Below are 22,060 nucleotides of genomic sequence, written 5' to 3' on the forward strand. Positions count from 1 at the left end.
CGGAAGAGCGGGGCACCGCAGGCCGCCACCCGCCCGGCAGCCGAGCCGCGGTGAGCGGAGCGAGGGGCCGGGGCGGGGCGGGGCCTGGCGGCCGCCTCCGCCGCTCCCCGCCGCGGCTGACGTGGCCCGGGCGCGGGGCGGACATGGCGGACGGCAGCAGGCAGAGCAGGCTGGCGGCGGCCAAGAAGAAGGTGAGGGGCCGGCGGGGGACGGGGCTGGTGGGCCGCGACGGGCCGGGCAGGCGGCGGCCGGTTTCCACGGGCCCCGGGCGGATCGGGAGCCGCGGGCCGGGCTCGGCCTCCCCCGAGGGGCGCGGAGCAGGCCCGTCCTTCGCCGCCCCGCTCGCTGCGGACCGGGCTGCGGCGGGGGCCGCCGGGAGCCCCCGGGTGTCAGGCGCTGGCGGCCGCCCCCAGCCTGGGGGAGGCGGCCGGGGAGAGGCCGGGCCTGTGCTGCTGCGGTGCTGTGCGGTCTGCCTGGCTTGCTTTGGTGGTTTTCCCTTCCCCCCGCACCCCCCCACCCCCCCCTTTGTTTTTTTTTTTTTTATTTTTCCTTTTTTTTTCGCCCCCTTATTTTTTTCCTTTGGGCTGCTCGGCCCCGTCCGTCCCGGCGGGATGCGCCTCTGTGTCAAAGTCATACGAATGGGAAAGTGTCCTGGAGCAGTTCAGGCTTCCATTTTGAAATCCTCCGAATAATGGGATCCTTCTCATTTATTATTTTTTTCCCACCTTGACTCCGAAGCGCGGCCGCAGCCATGCCCGGTGCCGGTGTCTGGCGCGGGGGGCACGGGGGTGTTTTGGCTGTGGCGGGGGGCAGGTGGAAGCGGGCAGTTTACATAACTGCCTGGGACTCGCTTGGTTCGGGGTTTGGGTGTTCAGTAACATACACAAAAATGCCGGCAGACCTAGCAGGTTTCAAGTTACAGCTTATCACACTAGATTTTCCCGGGTGAAGTGGATATGATTTAAAAATCAGTTGTAGATTGTTTCTCCTCTTACTTCACAGTTATTACAATACCTGTATTAATGTGTTATCTGTGGGGATTGTCATTTTCCTTCTTAAAATCTTTCACAGAGTGGAAGATCCTGCTATCAGGCACTGCTTCTTCACTTTGCATTCAGGATTAATTGTCCGTTATTAATTTTTCCTTATTGATCTTAGTTATAACACTAAAACCCCACAAAATACTTCTTTTAATCTCCTTTTAGTTGCAGTATGGAGTATCAAATTGTTTCCCAAGAACATCATTAGCTGTATACAAAAGTTGAACGTTTACAACTCTGAGCCTCTTGTCATAAACCCCTTACACTAGTTCTTTAGGCTTCTCTGGATTTGTTTCAATTTTTTTTTTTTTTTTCCCCCAGAGGGACAAACTTTTTGAAGACTGTTTTTCTTGTCCTTACACTTTTTACATCCTTTCACCCTGTGGAGTTTGTTGTTTGATTTTTTTTTTTTTTTTTTTTATATATTCATAGAAGGCATATTGTGTTCGGACTTCAGATTCTTCTTTTTTTCCACAGCTGAAGGAATATCAGCAGAAGAATAGCCCTGGAGCAACTGCAGGAACTAAGAAAAAACGCAAAACTAAAGAAGGCAGTAGACCCGAGACCCCCACCAACGATGACCGGCAGCCTCCAGAGAACGTGAGTGTCTCATTCTTTCTCCCAAATCATTTGCCACCTTCTTGTTCTTTGGTTTTCTGAACAACGCGACTAGAGCCGGGGAAGGGTTGTGCCAGTGTAATAGATGAATGGCGTAGATGCCTGTATCACCAGCACATGAAGTGTGCCACAATAGTTAGCAACTACCTCTCCTGGAAGGTGCACACTAGAGTCAGGGTACGTGCCAAAGCGGCGTCTGATCGTACAGTGCTGTCGCGCAGCCCTGGGTGTGTCCAGAGCTGCTGTTTTGAGGTGTGTGCTCCTACTGAGCTGGAGGATGCTGGTTTCTTTGGCTACCTTTGATTGCCGTTTTCTCTCTGTCCTTTTCTGAGCCGTTTCTCTTTCCCCTTTTCTTTCGCCTCCTTTAGATTCAGAACATTCTGAAGGTGCTGGTGTCAGACCTTAACCGCTCCAATGGGGTAGCCATACCCTCATTGGACAAGAGGAAGGTGAGGCAGTGCTCGTGTCCCTCGCAGTGACGCGCTCTCCCTCCTGCATGCTTCGGGTTCTGTTTACACTGACCTTGATTTTTCGGATGGAGCCTTGTCCTGACACATCCATTGTCAGTCGCTTGAGTTTTGTTGCTGTGTTTATTAACATGGAGCTATTTGTTACCATGCATTTCCATTGCTCGTAAGTGCTTGTTCCCTTTCTGGTTTGTGTCAAACTTAACATGTGAAAAAGTGAACCTTGTCAAAAATTCTTCCTTGAGACAGCTGAGCTTTGAGGAAAACCAGGAATTTGGGGTGAGGCGATAAACTAACGTAACCGCTGAGGAAAACTGCACTAGGAAGTGGTAGTGTCTTCTTAGTCTGTATTTCTCCAGTTCTGCATGTCATTGCTGTATTTTCTAGCACCTCGTTTCTGAAGGGCAAGTTTCTGCTTATCTCCAGGCAAGCAGCTGCCCTGAGTAAGCTGCCTAGTTATTCCAGCCAACCCATTTTATGGCAGGCGATGAAACTTGCCCAGGTGATGTACAGTCTGGCAAGTACCACCGGTTTAAATATGTATAGGCAGGAAGTCAGATACTTCGAGTCAAGCGTTCAGCGTCTTCATGTTCCCAAGCTTCTGAAGAGGAAAGGGCAGGAAGCATGCCAATAAGCAATAGAAACGTGTTCAGGAGCAAACATAAACAGCCTTTTTAAAAATTCCTTTTCAGACAGTTTATTTGAACAAGGCTCAAATTGTGATAGAAGCTCAGTGACATCAAATTTTGTAGCCCAGAATTTTCTTCCAATTTTGTCGTATCAGAACTCTGCTTTTCATTTTCATTTGCATCGTTTTTGTAGCTTATTTCCCTACCATTGTTTCAATTCGGTTGTCATAAAGTAACTCATTATTATTTTTACTGCATGTCCCTGTGTCTCCAGCAATAATATAGTTGTATAACTATAGTAATCACCAGGGTCACCGGAGAGATGCAGTGAAACCTGCAAGATGGAATGGAGTTCACTCTGAATTGCCTTTGTATCCCTTTTCTCCTTTTTTTTTGGGTGTGATAATACAGCAGCTGTTTTGTCCAACACCCAGAGTGAACAGCAGAAACTTTCTCCAACTGGAATTTTGTGTGTGTAGGTTGTGTATCAGTAGAACTTGAGCGACGTGAAGGCATATTGTCAGCTTTTACTGGGTGTGCCTGTCTGGCAGCAGGAGCATGTGTTTTGATTGAAGCTTCACTCTTGTCATGGGGACTGTTTTCAGTTAATACTCATAAGCTCAGTGTAAGTGGATCTTGGAGAAAGAGACTTGTTCCACATTGGAGGGTGAGATGAAGATGGGTGGTCCAGTGCTGCCGCTGAGATGGCATTTGCAGTGAAGGCCTACCTGTGTCTACAATTTTAGTCCTGTTCTGAAAATGGAGAATTTATTACTTCTGTGCATTCTCGTTTTCCCATTTTTTTTGCTCTGTTTCTTTAGCACAGAGATACATTTTGATCTGATTGGCTGTTATGGAATTTGTGGATTATTTTGTCTGTGGTTTTAGGAATAATTTTGAAAACTAATTTTTAATTGCAATATTTAATGAAAGAAAGATTTATCTTTCCAGTTGCTGTCTTGTAAAAATCCTGAGTCAGGAAAATGCTGTTCAGAAACTCACTTGACGCTAATAGGGCAGAAAAGCTGATCCTTAGCATCTGAGCTACTGCTGCCATTGGTGTCTTAATGTGAGGCAGACCCCTCCCATCTCACCCTCTTCAGCTTTCTTGGCTGTGAAACACAGAAAACCCAACAAAATAGGAGCCTTTGTGTGAAAGCGAATGGATCCTGCTATAAGCTAAGCTGAGCAGAATTACTAACTTTTTACTCTACATTATTAGAGCCCCACAATGCATAATTTCCACAGAAGTGTCTTGCTCCTAACTATTTTTGTTTCCAACAAATTCAGCTTTTCAAATAGTTTGTTCTTTTTAAAAAAAATATTTCAAAACTGCTTATTGTGGAGGAAGAAGGAAGGAGTTCTTGTGGTTAAGGCACGTTACTGGTTTTTGCATCTTGAAGCATTAAGCAAAAAGAATGTCCTGATCAGAAGAAATTAGGGAAACATTTTTAAGAGGTAGTGGGGAAGGTATTCCTCCTGTCCATCTGATGTTCTATGTTGATGAGTGTCTGAACCAATAAAGCTGAAGTAACCTGTAGCTGGAAGAAGTAAGGGAATTCCTGACCTTCCTATAAGCACCTAACATACGTTGCTCTTTGAGAGCACAAGTATTTGTCCTGCTAAAAAGAAATTGAGAAAATTCTATTTGTTTCCCTCTGCAGTCTTCCAGCTTATTGCTTTTGTTAAATCTGTCTTCACTGTTACTGTATTCTCCTTGCTGCTTGATTCATGAGTGAAGTGCTGAGCAGGTAAACAGGGAATGCCAAGAGAGAGATTTCTTGTTTCCTGTGAAGTGCCAAGAAGGAAGTGACTGAAGTAAGAGGGAGCTCTTTCAGATGGAATAGCAGAGAGCTGCAGTATATTGGTGGGGTTGAGTGTTGACAGGTGATTTCGCTTGCTTTGTAGTGTTGTTAAATGGTGACTTAACTGAAGCTGGATGATGCAATAAACCAAATTGCCATAAAACACTAGAACACTGCTCTGGGCCTCTACGGCTCTCTGATGCTGTACAAGATAAATTAAATTGTCCAGTTCACTGTGGCTTGGTAGAAGTGTCATCAGATGCTATTCATCCTCCCACAAAGGCTGGATGAGAACTTGCATCGCTGTCCAGAAATAGTTTTTTGGCCCTTCTCTTTTCTATTTAGATGCTTGTAGTCACGGGATTCCTAGCCACAGGCACCTGCTCCCAGCCATGTGGAGTTTGGCCTGTTCATAAATGTCCTGTTTCTAAACTTGTGGTTCATGGCGCGCCACAAATTTCACTGAGTTTTAGATGGAGCATTTGAGTTTGACTAACCCAGTTTTCAAGTAGTCACTAACCTGTTCTTTTCCATCTTATTTGCAAACAGCGATCAGTGTTTTCCCCAGGCACATCTTGAAGGTAGTGCTTTTCAAAGCAGAGTGACTACCATCTGGCTTTGCCCTTGCTTGCTTTTTGGCAAGTCCTTTGCAGTAAATCTAGTGTGTGAACTTAGAGTTGGGTGCTGTTATTGCCCCCTGTTAAAGAAGTGAGTTTGATTATGGGACACCGGTTCTTCAGACTGGCTCTGAGAGGGCACAGGTCTGGGACAGTGTTTGATCGTGGGCTGATGGAGTCACCTGTTTGCTCTGGGGAGAACACAGATTCCCTTCCACATGTTTCTAAATGATTGATTGTTCATATCTGTCTAGTTTTCCCAGGCAGATCACAAGGTGATGCGTTCATGTGTGCTTTCATTCATTTTGCATGAAGGCTGTAATTCCTGTGATGTGTTTTGTGACAGGCATACTTTGACAGTGATGTTGCCACTCGTAATGCTGAACAGCTTGCTACCGATGTCCCTGTGCTATCTAACAGCAACAGTCTACCTAGTTGTGGTTCTGTTCTGCCTGCTCCTGCGAGCATGCAGCTGACACAGGTTTGTGAATTATCATGAATATTGCCATTGAATATTGGTTAGCCATACCACATTTTTTTTTTGAGAAAGACAATCTGCATAAATATGACATGACTAGTTCAGATTTTCTCCTGCTAACAATACTGCATTCTCCACTCTCCATCTAGTCACTGTCTGGGAGAGCAGGGAGAGTACTAGCGTGCACGTGCCCCTGTGTCTTCCAAAGCTGTTTTCCTTCCCCTTCTCTCCTATTTCATTAGCAGAAAGTACCCTTAATAAGACAGGTCTCCAGTCAGACCAATCTGTGTTTCCTTTCACTACTTAAGATTCAGTTGAAGTTTTTTTCCAGCAAAGCAAAGTGTTGGTTATATTGATAAATAGTAAAGCAAACATAAAGCCTGTAACACTTAAGTTTCTCCATTTCCAAGAAACCTGGGCTCACACCACTCAGAAATTATGTGTAAGCCAGGACTGAGTTGGTGGTTTTAAGTTCATCTTTCTCTGGGAAGCAGTAATTACAGGTGCTGGGGAACCTGAGCCCAGATGTAATCAAGTCTTAGTGACACATTCACAAATGTGACTCCCATCTTCTTTTACAGGCTTGTAAGTTTTTGTATTTCAATCCACAGATTCATGAAGCTGAAGATCATAAAAATGCTTTGGATGAGAACAGGTGAGTGTCTGTGTTTGATAAACAGCTTTGCAACAGGATCCCAACAAATTAAGGTTTTATTCCTCCCCAGTGCTGTTCTGACTGGGGCAGTTCTCTGGGAGAAATTTTCATCGCAAGGTCTTTCTTTGTTCTCAGGTCTTTCTCGTCAACAGAGAGTCTCCGCCAGTTGTCTGAACAACTCAATGGCCTGGTTTCTCAGGTACGGCCTCGTTTTGATCGACTTGTCCTATTAATTCTCTTGATGTTTGATGTGGAGCTTTAAGCAGTCAGGTCAAGAAAACACTCTTCAATCGCAGAGGTGTCTGCAGTCATCCTACTAAACAAGATGATATTTAAGCATTGAGAAGCAAAAAATCCTGTTTTAGGAATGTGAAATTTCAGCAGTAGGAAGAAAAGTAGAGTGGGATGAATGAACAGCATGTATTCATGGAAAGACGTATTCTTGATTTAGTGTAAAAGAATCTGAAGTCAATCTGCATAATTCATATCAGCTTGTCACAGAGGGAGTCTTGCATCTATCCTGAGCCAGGAAAGTATGTTTTCTGCGCCTGTGTGTGGTAATTTGAAGTGAAAGGTGCTATAAGAAGTATTATTATGATAGTCGGTTCTTACTTAATAGTGATTTGTTGCCTTGGGATTAAAACTGATTTATTTGACTGATTTACTTCTAGTCTACATCGTATGTGAATGGGGAAAGTGCTGTTTCTTCCACAAATATTAAGGAAATGGAAGTAAGTTTTTCTCAGTCTTATCTTTTTTTTTTTTTCCTCTTCTTTTTTTACTTGCTACTGTTGATCACTTATTTGGACTCTGTGCTTACAGCAGTGTTAATGAGACCTAACTGAATGCACAGTTCACATACATCGCTGTCTAGGGTCGTCTGGTGCTGTAGGTGGGTAGTTGTGATCAGCTGTAGGAGGCAGGTGTCAGAGGCGTTTCCAGTTCAAGGACTGGGGATAATCTAGCTTCCATGCAACTGCATTTGTCAAAATGAAGCCTCGGCAGAAAAGGATAAAGTATCTTGATGTCCCAGCTGCTTTTGTTGAAACCTTAGATTTTGTTTTGTTTGGAGAATCTGATTATATCAAACTGTGATAATGATTTATTTTTCTGTCCTTTTTAATTATTGCTTTTTTCCTCCCCTCCTCCTCTTCTGCTCCTTCCTTTTTTTCCTGATTGCATGTGCCCATCAGACACGTTACCAGGAGCTGGCAGTAGCCCTGGACTCCAGCAATCTAACTAACAAACAGCTCGTTACAAAGATAGAGGAATTGGTAAGAAACAATCCAACCAACCAGTTTGACATTGTCTTTGCTGCTCCTCCATGCTCTCTGGGTGTCTGCAGGGTTATGGATTCTCTCATAGTGCCACAAGGAAGGCTGTTGTAAGGAACAAAATGGGCTGTATGGAAAACCCATTAATAGGATCAAACTCTAAGGCCACTGGAGAATGTATTGGCTCATCTGAGGGACAAGAAACAGTTTTGTTGTTTCCATTTAAGTGTGCTCTGTTGATCTCATCATGCTTTCCCTGGATGATAAGCATCCTGATAAAACAGCTATTTCTGGTCCTGGTCTGAATCTTTGAAATACAGAATTCCGGTGCTGGCAGCACTGTGAAAACCTGTTTCTGCAGGTGGTGATGCTGTTCTAAATATACCAGCAGAGTGGGAGCAATAGGTCTAAGAGAGAGCCTGGGGTGGTTTCTGATCATATCCTCAGCTTCTCTTGGCACGATGAATGAACTGCTTTGTGCTGTGGCCTGCATGGATTCCCACTGCTGCTTTTCAGCCTTCAGCTTTAACACCCCAAGAAATGCAGCTAAGTGGACTTGTTTCAGTCTGAAAAGAGCCTTTCTTGTGTCCAATGCTTTTACCCATTTTGTTCCTCTCTAAAACTACACTTTTCCCAAAGTTCAGCATTTCCCTGTGTACCCCATGACCCCTCTTGTTGTTTTATTTTTGGTTTTGGGTTATTTTTGTTCCATTCTGTTTCTTTTTTTTTTTTTTCTTTTAGCTGGGCTGCAGAGGTACCTGGTATAGTGCATTGCCCACCCAAGATTCTCCTTGTTTGCCTGCTTTTCTGTTTGCCTGGAACTATGTAGGGCCTTTGCTGCATTTGTGGTCTTGCCTTTGCTTTTCCTGGTTATGTTGTGCACTGGCATTGTTAGAATCAAAACTTGTAACTCATCACCCTTCCATCTGTAGTCATGTTTCAAAATGCACTGAAGTAGTAGTAGTAGTAAAGAAACAGCTTGGCCAATGTTCATTCTTTGGGAAGGGGAAAAAGTACTAATTATGTAGTTACTTATGAGGCATCTGTGAGAAAACTGCCAGGGGGACAACAACAGCAAATGGCAAATGCAGCAGCACAGTTTGTGTGGCAGCCTGGGTAGACAGCTGCCACTGGTGTCTCCCTCGCCTCCTATCTAGAGATGCACCATGTATAGTCAACAAATCTCCAAATACTTAGAATCATAGAATATCTCAAGTTGGAAGGGACACTTCACCCATAAGATTGAAATTAGCTAGGACAGAATTATCCCTTTTCTTTGCATTTGGCTTCAGCTCGCTCTCGTACCCGCTTTTGCAGAAGCCTGCCAACATAAGTGCAGCTCTGCATGACTTAAAGGCCAGTTGTTAAGTGGGATAAGGGTCTAAGGTCTCGGTTAAAGGAAAAGACTGTGGTTTTTGTTGGAGGTTTGGTTGTGTGGTTTTTTTTTTTTTAAAAACATTTTTGGTGATTATCCTAATACATCAGGATTACTACGATTAATTTCATAGATGTGGGGTGCAAGTTTAACTGAAGTTGGAGGATGCTCAGATACGACCTACAGGGGTTTCAGTAGTGGTATTTGGGAAGAACTGTGGTAATGTACTGAGCAATGAAAAACATATCTGGCATGTAAAATATATTAGTGAAGGGAGCCCCAGATCTCTTATTTTTAATAGCTAAGGCAAACTTCCCAGTCTTCTAGAGAAATGATAATGGAAATTCTGTTTGCATTAATTGGGCATGTATCTACTTCATTAAATTGAAAATGTGTTTCAGCAGTATGAGAGTATTTTCTCTTAATACTGCCACATCAATTTTCTTCCGTAGAAACAGCAGAACCAAGAAGCAGTGAATCAGCTGGAGAAGGTAAAGCATGTCCTATTTTTGGATAGATACAGAAATAGGTATCTGTTTCTGTGAGCAGAAAGCATAGTGGACTGTGGCACAGGCATATGTGATCTTAGATTCAGTTTCATTTGTAGCATAACGTTGAATATTTTGACTTCATGAGTTAGGCCTGGCAGGTAGCGTTCTCTTTTTGCCAAAAGCTAATATTTAAATGCTCAAGTATTGGAGGAGTGCAGTGGAGGCAGGAGATTACAGTTGAAGTCCTTGGCAGTAGCTTGCATTCCAGACATTGCCACATTTATGCTAGCAACGCTTGCATTATGCTGTCATTGCCATTCTAGGATTGATAAATAATAAATAGTAAATAATAAATAGTTCAAATAATGGAAAACTGAAGTATGTCTTTAAAAATACTGGTTTAGATGCTGGAAGTACTACCAGTAAATCACTGCTTTTTTCAGTTTGACATAAAACAACAAGGGTTAACTATTTACATTTTTGTGCTGAATAGGCATCATTTGTTTATACAGGAAAAGAAGGATTTTGAACAGAAATTTTCTAAAGAGCAAGCAGCGCTGAGGGAACAGCTACAGGTAAGGCAGAGCCTCCATTACAGTAATATCACCTGGCTTCTGCTGTTTTCTGGATTCCTGACCACTCATAGTCTTTATCCTGGAAGCCATGAGTTCATTCCTTCAGGAAAACTGGGAGTCAGTCAGCCAGACTGTACTTAACTGCAAGAGCTCTTTACCTTTACTGAATTAATCCTTCCGTGGCAACAGTGATGTTGCAATTACAAGCAAAGACATTTTGTGCTTAGCTGATTTTTCTTTCCCAAAGGTTCATATCCAGACTATTGGAATTCTAGTTTCTGAGAAGTCTGAGTTGCAAACAGCCCTTGGACATACTCAGCAAGCTGCACGGCAGAAATCAGGTAATTGTGAGCACTCCAGCTCAAGCTGTTGGTTAAACTGTGGATTTCAAGTCACAGGCATGATAGTTGCTGGCAGCCAGCTCACAACACACACCGACTCCTTAATGAGCAATACTTGGCACTGCCACTGCTTCTGTCATCGTAGCTGCCCCCAGATGGGAGCGTGTTGATCCCGTGGCAGTTGAAGTTCTTTTGTGCATCACTAAAGCCTTGTCAGCCCTGTTTGGGCCTGGTGACTACCCCAGACTGTTCCTTTCTGACTTTATTCTGATTCTTTTAAAACTTTGTTCCCTTTTCTCTGGCCTCCCTCCCTCCCACACAGCTGTTGTGTTAATGTAGGTTTTACCCGAGCCTTTCATTCTGAACTAAATTTGAGCAATTTATTCTATTAGAAAAAACCAACCAAACAACATATTGTCTATTGTTCTGCAAAGGAAGTTTCATCATCTCCCTCTAAAAGTGAGGAAGGTAGTTATAGAGAGCTTTACTGCCTGGAGTTGCTCGTGAATCACCTGTAGAGCCAGGAGTGAAACCAGGCCTACTGATTTACAAAGCGCTGCGCTGCCTTAAAAGCTTGTTGACAAAGTAGAAAGTGCTGTTCAGCCAGTTCCAAAAAGCTCTGTGTGGTCTAGCCTCAACTGACTGTGCTCTGACTTGTTCAGGAGAAGCTGAAAACCTTGCTGCTCGTTTACATTCATCTCGCCAGAGGGTATCAGAGCTAGAACGTACTTTGTCCTCCATCTCTATGCAGCAAAAACAGTCAGAGAAGGTAAGAGTCACCTCTATTTATGCTTAACCAGCAGCTCTGCCTTTGGCTATTTGCTTGTCACTACACTACTGCAGTGTCTGTAAGTCCCTGCTTAGAGAAGAGACAGAAATTAACCTTGTTAATTGTTAATTAACCTTGTAAAGCCCTGTATTCTCCATGATCAAGGCAAACTTTGTTCAGGATTCTGTGACCACTAATCATATGGTCCAGCTGCTGTCTTCAGATCTGGCGCTTTACTTCATTAGTCTTGCCAGCTCCACACAACAGAAGCCTGACTGAGACCTTGTCCCAGGAGGGTCTCCATCAAACAGACACTTTAGTATTGATGTTCATCCAAAAGTTTGCAGAAATAACCTCATGTTCAGTTAGTAGCATCACATTTGAAAAGACTGAGCAGACTTATTCCTGGCAAATTCAGGAGGTTCTAAGCAAACTTACCCTGAGGATTTTGACAGAGTTATGACCTTTTCCACTTTAGCTGATCTGCTAAAGGTGAAATGAAGTATTTTTTTAACATTTTATTTGTTTGGCTAAAGTCAGTAGATGAATCAATAATTTCCTTTTTCTCCAGCATAATAAAGAGTTAGTGAAGGAGCGAGACAACTTGAAACTGGAACTGTACAAACGAAGGTAAGTCCATTCTGCTTGTTACTGCAGAGTAACACTACTCTTCTCAGTAGAGCCACAAAACATAACACGGGACACGGACCACAGGTGGTGACTTGGGAGGCTGGCTATTCAATTAAAAAAAAAAAAAAAGTCATTAGATGTGAGTTTCTATTGATTCTAGCTGCTATGAAGAACTGGATTGTAAATTCATGACATGGACATCAGAAGACCCATAGTACATAAAGTGATGCCATTTTAATTGTTTGCTTGTTTCAGCAAAAGTAGTGAGGAAATAAAGCAGCAGAATTCAGAGCTGTCAGAGAAGGTTCACTCCCTGGTTTCCAAGAACTCGGCTATGAAGTTGGATATGGAGGATTTGCATAAGAAACTGGAAATGGCTGAACTGATGATTCAACAGGTAACCATAACACTTCTGGGATGTGAAGGTAGATCTCACTGATCATTGTAAGACTTTGCTTCTGACAGTGGGGGGCAAGACTTAACTCTTATTTTTAAAGGAAAGCAGAAAATCCCGTCAAGACATCCTCTTTGAAAGGCTTTCACTGAGGCTTCTGAGGAACAGAACAGTCTATATTCTAAGGAGTTTAATGATTGGACTAGATGATCTTCAAGGTCTTTTCCAACCTAGATGATTCTGTGAGTTGGAGCAGTAGATTGAAAGACATTGTGACATTGGTCTGCTAAAAGAACGTTACACAGTATGAGAGGGTGACTGAACATACCAAGTGTGAAAATATGGTGACTTTTCCTGCTTGTGTCTGTTCAGCATTTTGGTTACTTGGTGGTTGTGCAGTCTCGCTGAGTCGAGTAGGGGTGGTGTTTGTACCCACCCTAGCAGCAGGAGGTGAATTGGACAATGACAACTTGTAGGTCAGCTGGGGAAAGTTGAGAGAAGCAGCCAGTTAGAAGGGGAATGCATGAAGCCAGCTGTTAACAGTTCAGAGAGAAAGCTTAGTGTTCAGGTGAGCCTATGAGGGTAAAAAATGCTTTTTTCCTTTTTTTTTTTCCTTTTTTCCCCCCCTTCTCTAGACAGTGGCTTAAGTTACCCTTGAAATAAAGCCAACTGCTGCTCTCCTGGGAAAAGTACTGTGTCAACTGAACCAGCCTTGCTACTTAGCCCACTGACATGTTTGACACTGGCTTTAAATTCCTGACATGTTTGACAACTTTTAAGGTCACGAGCTTTCATACCATCTGATCTGGCTGTATAATACAGACTCTGGAAATGCACAAAGTTTCTGAGCCAAATTGTTTGATTAAAGCCTATTTTCTTAATTAAAAAACGCAGTAAATATAAAATTGGTAGGGAGGAGCTGTCCTGTTCAGCCTGTTTTACAGGGCTAAAAATCTATGGTTTTTGATTTTTGTCCTTTTTTTTTGCTCATTGAACTTAACTGTGAGTTGGAGCACTTTAAAGTACTGTAGAAGGTTACGACATGGATCGCGTGGCAGGCTACTGTCAGTGGAAAGGCTACTCAGAAATTGAGTATTAATATTTTGCAATAATTTTTTGATTTTTGTTGGCAGTTCTCAAATCAGGCAGGGAGTCTGGATGCAAATCAGCAGTTGCAGATGGCACTGGAGGAGAAGGCGAGCCTGGAAACCCAGGTTGCTCAGGTAAGAGGTTGTATGAAATATGATCCAAATCTTGATGTCTGTAAAGAAACTTGCGTGGCAGAAGAACGTAGCCTGAGCTTTGCATTCACACTGGTTTCCTCAAGCTTAAGCAGTCACTGCCAAATTTATTTAGCCAACACAATTTTCTTCATGTTTGATTTTGAACAGCTCTCAGAGTCACTTCACCAGCTCCAGGCAGAACGAGATCAGTATGTAGAAAAACTGAAGGAGGAGCGGAGCATTTGGCAGCAGCGGGTACAGCAGCTCTCGGAGCAGGTAACATCAGGGGCAGTATCACAGCTGCTTTTGACAAACACAGGCAGGAGGAAATGCACCGTGAACATTGTTTTAACTTTCACTTGTGTGACCTTGCAGGTCCACACAATGGCAGAGGAGAAGGAGAAGCACATGGCCCAAATTCGGGAGCTGGAAGCCAATGTTGCAGAGCTGTTGAGCAAATCAGGTAGGGCTTCCAAAGTGGGGCTTCACATTGCAGAGTACCACACTGTCGCCGCTGTGCAGGAACTTCTGTACACGAGGAGCAAGTAGGTCTGATGCTCTGAAGCTGTGAAGGCAGCTGAAAGCCTGGTGTCCCTAAGAAACCTTTCATCCTAGGAACCAACAAGTGAACTACTTCAGCTAATGACCAGCAGACTGTTTGTGTCCTTAGCATCTGCCTGACTGTACTGGCAGCCTCTCTGGCCCAGGAGTTTGGGAAGGCAGGATGCTCTTGCGAGGGCTTGAGGGAGTTGGCAGCACGTGGCAGGATGCTGTGCTTGGTTTTGGGGTAGTTTTGCTCCGTCGTTCCTTTCCGTGCCCTGCAGTGAGGATTGGATACTGCAGCTGGTGATCCCCTCTGGGACACAGAGCCCTATAGGTTGGGGTATGCTTTGTGTATGTAAGCGTGATGTGTCTTACACAGCGATTTGACTGAGCTGCTTTTGATTCCATTTCCTCAGCAGTTAAGCCCATGGATATTGAGCCTTCCTCACCAGCAGAGCCCACAGCAGCTGAGCTGAGCCTGCAGGAAGAGATCCAGCGGCTGCAGCAGGAGAAGGAGGAACTGCATGGGCAGTACCAGGCCCAGGTCCGGGACAACGAGCAGCTGAGCCACCTCAACCGGGAGCAGGAGGAGCGGCTGCTGGAGCTTGAGAAGGCTGTGCAGCGCTACAACGAGGAGTCTGTGGACAGACAGCAGATCCTGGAGGACATGCAGAGTGACAAGGCCACCATCAGTAGGGCACTGAGCCAGAATCGGGAGCTGAAGGAGCAGCTGGCTGAGCTGCAGAATGGGTTTGTCAAACTGGTACGTCTCTTTCGTGCATCTTTTCCCACTGCTTCCCTCACTGGTCCAATCCTTTTGTAGCACAGATATGAAAAACTGGCAGAAGCATTACCTGTCTCTTGTCTGTTCCATCTTCTGTGATACATACTACCCTGACAGGAGGTTCCCTGTAATTCCTTACTCCCTCAGGTGCTCTGGCAGATGAACCTTTGTCCAGAGCAGTTTCCTTTTCCCTCTCATCCCCTGGCAGTCAGGCTGTTTCTTTCTGCGGGTATTCTTCCTGCCCTTTTACCTTTGGAGATACCTGTTCTCTGTTCCCTGTATTTGCCCATGAGGAAGAAGTTCTCAGCAGTCTTCTCTCCTGCTGCTGTCATTCTTATCCATCCTGGAGCTGAACCCTTGCTCTTGCTTCTTCCAGTGTAACAGCTTCCCCTCTGGGGCCCTGGCAAACTGACACATGGTCTAGCCACTGATTTTTCTTTAGTCCTTTCTGAGCTCCTCTTCCTTGTTTTTGAATGTCTGTTGGCTCTGTTTGGGATATTCATACCACCCATCTGCTTTGGAGCTGACAGGCTGTGTGATATGCCAGGCCTCTTCTTGGCACTGTCCCAGCCCTGATTCCCTTGGCCCTTTCCTTGCTCTTCTCCCATCATCTGAACCTTTCTGTAAGTTATTTACTGCCCTGAACAGTCAATTTATGGCCCTTATTTACACCCCAGAATAACACAAGGGATGGCACCCTGTTGTATCAGGAATGAACATGGTTTATTGTGAATATATAGTTTATGTTGGTCGAGGCAATTTCCTTATAGTGTGGTATTTGTCTTGCAGACAAATGAAAACATGGAGGTTACAAGTGCCCTACAGTCAGAGCAACATGTAAAGAAGGAGCTGGCCAAGAAGCTTGGGCAGCTGCAGGAGAACCTGGGGGAGCTCAAAGAGTCGGTAAGCAACAGCCGGCGGGATGGCAGGGCAAGTACGTAGCAGTTAGTATAAACTGCTGGCAACTTTCCAAACTGTGATGGGAGGATGGAAATTGGTATTGTAATGATCAAGCTGGGAGCCTTCCCCCATCGTCTGCTGTCTGATGTGGGGGACCAGCATGTGGGGGCAGATGGTGGCTGCCTGCCTAGTTGGTGGCTTTGGGGCAATGTTGACAGTTTAGATCATGTCACACGGATCAGCTTTTCTGGCAGAAATGGTTTGATGTGACGGTTCCATCTTGTTATTTTAGCTGGAACTGAAAACACAGGAGGCTCGGGGTCTGCAGGAGCAGCGGGATCAGTACTACAGCCACTTGCAGCAGTACACCGTGGCGTACCAGCAGCTGGCTGCCGACAAGGAGGAACTGCACAAACAGTACTTGCTTCAGACACAGCTGATGGACCGGCTACAGCATGAGGAGGTGCAGGGGAAGGTGACAGTGGAAATGCACCTCAAAGAGCTACAGCAGACCAAGGTAATGGGAAAAAGGGGCAAGTGGAAAGATGGGAGGAAAAGTGCTTAATGACATTCAGTATTAATTAAGCAAAAGGTTGGACCAGGTGATCTTTCGCAGTCCCTTCCAACCCGGGCTGTTCTGTGGTTCTGTGATTACATCCTGTGCGATACAGCTGAACGATACTTGGCCGGAGCAGAAGCAATCCTTGTGTGTGTGTGTGACACTGCTACCTGAAGATGTAGTGACCATCTGCAGTCTGGCTTGCACAAGTTTCAGTGACCTTCTGCTTCTCTCTTGCAGGAAAGTCTGGAAGCTGTAGCTAAGGAAAACAAAGAGCTGCAGGCCCAGATCAGTCAGTTAGCAGCAGACCTGGATGGCAGGATTCTGCACCGACTAGAGGGTGAGTAGCTGCAGCTGGTCTCCAGGGTGGAGGTAGAGCTGGGCTCTCTGCTGTACCACCTCCTTGTTCACCTTCCTCCTTTTACAGGAGACGGAGTTGAAAGTGAAGCAATGACCGAAGAAATTCAGAAATCTTCATTTGTGATCCCAGAGAAGTTTGAAAGCCATGAAGAAATGGTGAGTCTTAATGGGTAGAAAAGCCTTTGGTTTTAGTTCTATACAAACATTTAAGAAAGGAGGCAGGTTAAATTGCAGAGAGGTTCTGTTGGGTGCATGGAGTAGGCTGTTTATCAGCTGTCATCTCTGCCAGCTGAGGTGCAGTAATGAGGGAAGTGTAACAGTGCCTTGTGCATAGCAGCAAAAACCCAAGAGTTCTGCAGCATCCTTGCAAGATAGGCTGGAAGTCTGGCAGTGGCTTTAACTAGGAAGACAACTCAGCTGGCAGAGTAGCTCTCTGATTACAAGGATGATGTTCTCTTTAGTTTGGAAGGTAATTTGGAAATGGTGTCGAATATTTACTAGATTTTTCTGTAAGTGCAGTCATAATTGAAAAATACTGCAAGCAAACAGCTATCATGGGAGCTAGTATTTAACCTGCGTATTTGTACTACTTGGGAGTGAGAAAAGATGCGGTAGTTGCTGCCTGATTTAGTTCCAGGGCAGTCACTTACTACTTTGGTTTTGTACCCACAAATAAAAAGGGGTGAGCTGTTACCCTGTCCCAACATGCACCACTGATGGTGCTTCACACAGCAGCAGCACTAACGTGTACACTCTGGAATTCTTCTCAGGTTGCTTTCTTGACATCTGCCATGTCCCAGGTGGAGAAGGAGCGAGAAGACATGAGGCAGCAGCTGGCTGCTCAGAAACAGCAGTGCAGAAGCCTCCTGCAGCAAATAGCAGCTCTGAGGCAGGAGCAGCAACATAACATCACGCTGGGTGGAGGTAAAAATTTGGTGCAGTTTGGGGACAGTGTGAATACGGAGGCATGCCCCCGCCAGCTGCTCTGGCCTCTGAAAGGTTTTGTGAGCGCATCATGTCCAGGGAGGAATTAAATTACACATGTCCCTTCCAGGTTCCACTGTGGATACTGTTCCAGTGGAGGTTCACGAGGCTTTGAAAACTGCCATGGAGAAATTACAGGTAAGCAAAGGATCTCCTCAGACTCTGATCCAGCATCGGCCTCTTCCAGCACACACAGACACATTGTAGGGGAATAAGTAGCAATGTTCCATAATAATAAGCTACTTCCTAAAAAGCTTATCGCTGCTTGTCTCAGCACAGGAAAGCTTGCAGCAGTAACTCCCCTCCCACCCCCAAAGACTGAGTGTAAGGGCCTAACACTGATCTGTGGTCTTTTTCTAAAGAAATAGCTGAAAACCAGACTTGAGTATCTTCACCCTGCTGGGATGAAGCAGGTGGTCTGCAGTCTTGGAGCCAGGTATGACCAGAGCTGTGCTGTCCCAGCACTGAGAAGGTTAAAAGGCACTTTGTTTCATCAGCCCTTCTGCTTCCCAAAACGCAGAGATGCTTTTTTACACCTTTTCTAGCTCTCTCCTCTCTGTTCCTTTTTAGCATCAAATTGGAGACAAGTTGTAAAGGCAGCACGATTTGTTCCCTAGGCTCAGACTGGTGTGAATGGAGGGTGTTGTCTTTAACATGGGTAGTCTTTGTACGTGAGCAGTTCAGATGATTGATACCAATTTTTGTGTTCAGTCCCGTTTCACAGACCTGATGCGTGAGAAAGCTGATCTGAAGGACCGGCTAGAAGAGTTAGAACATCGCTGTATACAGCTGTCTGGGGAAACGGACACCATTGGTATGTTCAGGCAACACCAGCACACGCTAAAGCTTGCTCAGAGCGTTATTTATCTGGGGAACAGAAGGTCCCCAACAGCTTTTGGAGCTGGAGTCCTCCCTCTACCAAGCAGTTCATGTCTCCTCTGCTGCCTCACTAGGCTGGATCTCCAGTCCAGGGCTGGATTCGCTGGATCCTCGTGCCACATAGTTGTATGCTCACCATAAGGCTTGTACCCTGATCTTGCCAACGCTCCCTCCTTACACTTCTCTTGTATTCCAGGGGAATACATCGCATTATACCAGAGCCAAAGGGCCATCCTCAAACAGCGGCACCAGGAGAAGGAGGAGTACATCAGCCGACTGGCTCAGGATAAGGAAGAGATGAAGGCAAGGAATCCTTTCTGTACTGCTCCTGCAAGCAGGGCAGGCCCGGGGAGCACTTGCACAGTCCAAACCTTCGCGTGCTGCTCTTCCGCGAGCTTTTAACTTTGAAGCTGCTAATTTTGTGACAGAGGCAGGACTGCAAACCGTAGCGCGGTGTTTGTGCTCACATTTCACAGGCTTTCCTTTCCTTTGGTGCAGATGAAACTACTGGAACTGCAGGATTTGGTGATGCGTCTGGTCAGGGAAAGAAACGAATGGTACAGCAAGTACGTAGCGGCTGCTCAAAACCCAGAGCTGTTGGCGAGCCAGAATGAAAGCGTAGTTCCGGCGGAGAGGCGCATTGAACTGAACGCTACTGATGGAGAAGGTAAGCTGCAGCCAGGACCTGCTCCGTAACATGGAATAACCCGTGTTCTCAGGGTCGTGTGTGGACGGGAAGAGTTACCTGCCTGCCCTGTCTGTGTTCCTTGCAGGGTTACGAGAAGTGAATTTGTCAGATGAAGCAGAACAAGAGGCTGCTGCTCTTCATCAATCTGGTTTTGCCCCTATTGACAGTAAAGCTGCTCACCCAAGCCAAGAGGACCCTACAGCAAAGCAAATAATGCAGCTTCTCAGAGAAATCCAGAACCCTCAGGAGAGGCTGGGCTCCCTGCTGGAAAACCCCTGCATTCCCTTCTTCTATCGTGCTGATGAGAACGATGAGGTCAAAATCATGGTAGTTTAAGTGGCGCTAAATCTTATTTACGGCAATTTTCTATGAGCCTGAAAGGACTTAACTGACTTGTATGTGCCCACACCTCTGCTCAGTGCCCTTGGGCAGAACAGAGTCCTAAAGACATCAGGAAAGAGGGATTTCATCAGACGGAACTTGAGTATCAGACCTCATCTTCTCCTTCTCTTTCTTCTGTTACTTGGTGTGCTCGGAGTACAGGCAGACTCAAACTAATCCAGGGCAGCAGCTGGTGCTGGCACTTCACCTGGGCCAGGTGCAGGCTGGGGGGAAGGGGATTCCCTAACTTTGGGCAAAATGATTTAATCCCTTATCGCAGACTCTGCTGCCAGCAGCCTGAGCAGCGGTTCTGATCCATCACTCATGACCGTCATTGGCCTCGTTCCTTCCAGGGCTCCCAAAGTAACTAACTTATTCTGGTAACGAACTCTTTGGACTCTGAACAGGTTGTTTTTGTTTCATACTACGTATCTTAAACTTCCTACTTTCTTCTGCAGCCTGCCTCTTGCAAACTGTATCTGAAACCGGCCTTGTCATCTTCAACAGCCCCAAGATACAGGCTCCTGGCGAGCTGGGCAGCACGGCCGCCCCTGCAGGCTCGTGGCTAGGGGAAGGGACCGCAGGTTGCCTTCTGAGTCTTTTTGGTTACTTGACAAAGCTTTATGTGATTCTTGGGAGTGGGGTGGAAATGTAACTGCACTTTGAAGGATGGTGTGTTTCACTTGTATGTGTCTGAAGGTTTTATTTATTTTAAAAAAAAAAAGGGGAGAAATAAGTAAAAGGAAACCACTTAATAAACATGCTTTGTTTTGAATTTCTGGACTCTAGGGGTTCTAGTTCTCCATTGCTTAACTTTCCTTTTCTCCCAGTTTGGTAAGGAGCGTATCTGATGCACAGACTCTGAGATCCTGTGCCCTTGGTGTAAGTTCCTGGCACACATCAGCAAGCGAGGTATCAGCTGGCACTGCCCTGAAGCCAGAGCCCTAATTCTAAGGAGAAAACAAGCCACAGGGGGAGGCGAGAGTCCCCTGAAGCAGCAGCAGAGCAAATCCCTTGGATGTGCAAGCAACGATGAACTGTGTGTGGACATCCTGCAACTAAACCTGCCTTTCAGGCAAGAACTGCCCTTGGTGGGAGGGTTAGTTTCAGCAAGGGAGTTAAGGAAGACTACAGGGGAGGTTTAAGGGACCTGACAGTGACAGCTGGAGCCTGGGCTCATGCTTGAAGGAGCCTGCACCACCTCCCTGTTCACCTGTCAAGAGAAGAGATGGGAGCACAGGAACGCAGTATCGATTCTGGGGTTTGTCAATGACAAAAAGAAACGGTTCAGATCTCCTGTGTCCAAGTCTGTCAAGCTTTACACCAGCACAGTAGAGAGCTTTTCTTTTAATACCAGAAGCAGGTAGTGTTTTGTTTTGTTTTTTTAAATGGTTCATCGTGATGTTTCCATATACAACTGAAAAAAACCCACACACAGAACAATTAATGCTTTCCTGTGAAGCCACCAGGGGAAGATGGAAGCTGTTGTCTGAACTCCTTTCATCCGAATGGTGCTGGCGTTGTCAGCTACTGGCACAACCCAGGGGCTCCGGGCTGCATGGGTTTGTGTACATAGTGTATCTGTGTAAAATGCTGTATATTCCTTGAAGAGAGACTAAGCCTTTTGCAGTGTTCGTGCCTGCTCAGGCTATTCGTAAATCTGTATCAGAACTAACAGGGGCAGGGCTGTGATTTAATACAGAGCATTATTATAAATGGAATAAATATTTATTGGGTGTTCTACTCTAGTACTGTGAAGGAGACCAGCGAAGAAGGTCTGCAGGCTGTGGCAGAGGTGACTTAATCCTGTTACAAATTTGCTTCCTGAATAAACTTATTCAGATGGGCACTGACTAGATGTATTTCTTCTGCATTGATCACATTGAAATTTGGCCAGAAAAAGGAGAGTGAAGAATGAATTCTTTATTAAAAATACCTGCACTGGTATCAATGCCCTATTTCACTTTGCTTTCATGAATGTTTTTCTGTAGACAGACTGCTGACAAGCCTGAGAGCTCCTGGCTTGCATTTCACATCCAAACCCTAGGTTCAGATTCATTTTGTACCCCCTTTAGGAGTGTTTCTCTGACCCCACCTTTACTTGGAGCAAGAACTACTGTTCAGCTGACACAGAGTAGCTTTAAATAGGAGCAACTGAACAGCCTCTGCACATCTGATTTCAGGAAAAGGTAGAAAAATGCTTCTTAAAGGCCGTAAGCACCAAACAACAGGAAACAGCTGTTATGCTGGAAAGAGAACATGGTGTGACACGGTTGTCGATCAGGGGACAGGAGTTCATCATGCCTGGGCAGGGTAGCAGGTATTGTCATCAAACATGCTTAACCTCTGACAACCAGCCAATAGAGGTTCCTACTTTTGCAAAATAAGGCTCTGATACTTATTGAGCCTTCAAAAATATAATATTCTTTAAGAACAATCCTATATACAACACCAGGGACAGATGGAACAGTTCCAGTGAGGGGAAAAAATAGGACAGAGTAGGGCAAGCAATGGTTATTGCCTCAGTTGCATAGAAGCTGCAGTTACAACACGACAATAAGATGACAGAGCTAGAACACACAGAGAGACTGCTAGAGATCA

The 22,060-nt window shown here is 45.2% G+C and overlaps 1 protein-coding gene across 7 annotated transcripts; it reads left to right on the forward strand.

Moving 5' to 3' along the window:
- Window positions 1-103: 103 nt before the first annotated feature.
- On the forward strand, window positions 104-21,308 carry GOLGA2 (golgin A2). 7 transcript variants are annotated; one of them, XM_074845974.1, is made up of 28 exons: window positions 104-191; window positions 1,518-1,640; window positions 2,027-2,107; window positions 5,523-5,657; window positions 6,266-6,309; window positions 6,445-6,508; window positions 6,981-7,040; window positions 7,503-7,583; window positions 9,411-9,449; window positions 9,962-10,024; window positions 10,272-10,365; window positions 11,028-11,134; window positions 11,706-11,764; window positions 12,020-12,161; window positions 13,292-13,381; window positions 13,550-13,657; window positions 13,757-13,844; window positions 14,341-14,687; window positions 15,498-15,611; window positions 15,901-16,125; window positions 16,408-16,507; window positions 16,595-16,683; window positions 17,298-17,451; window positions 17,582-17,649; window positions 18,223-18,325; window positions 18,587-18,693; window positions 18,889-19,057; window positions 19,164-21,308. In XM_074845974.1, the coding sequence occupies exons 1-28, from the start codon at window positions 144-146 to the stop codon at window positions 19,412-19,414; spliced, it is 3,153 nt and encodes a 1,050-aa protein (XP_074702075.1). In that variant the 5' UTR covers window positions 104-143; the 3' UTR covers window positions 19,415-21,308. The 7 variants fall into 7 exon arrangements, with proteins under 7 accessions (XP_074702075.1, XP_074702076.1, XP_074702077.1 ...); XM_074845975.1 differs by having other exon boundaries at window positions 14,344-14,687; XM_074845976.1 differs by lacking the exon at window positions 9,411-9,449.
- Window positions 21,309-22,060: the final 752 nt, after the last annotated feature.

The sequence above is a fragment of the Strix aluco genome, chromosome 20, assembly GCF_031877795.1.
Source record: "Strix aluco isolate bStrAlu1 chromosome 20, bStrAlu1.hap1, whole genome shotgun sequence".
In the NCBI taxonomy this organism is placed as follows: domain Eukaryota; kingdom Metazoa; phylum Chordata; class Aves; order Strigiformes; family Strigidae; genus Strix; species Strix aluco.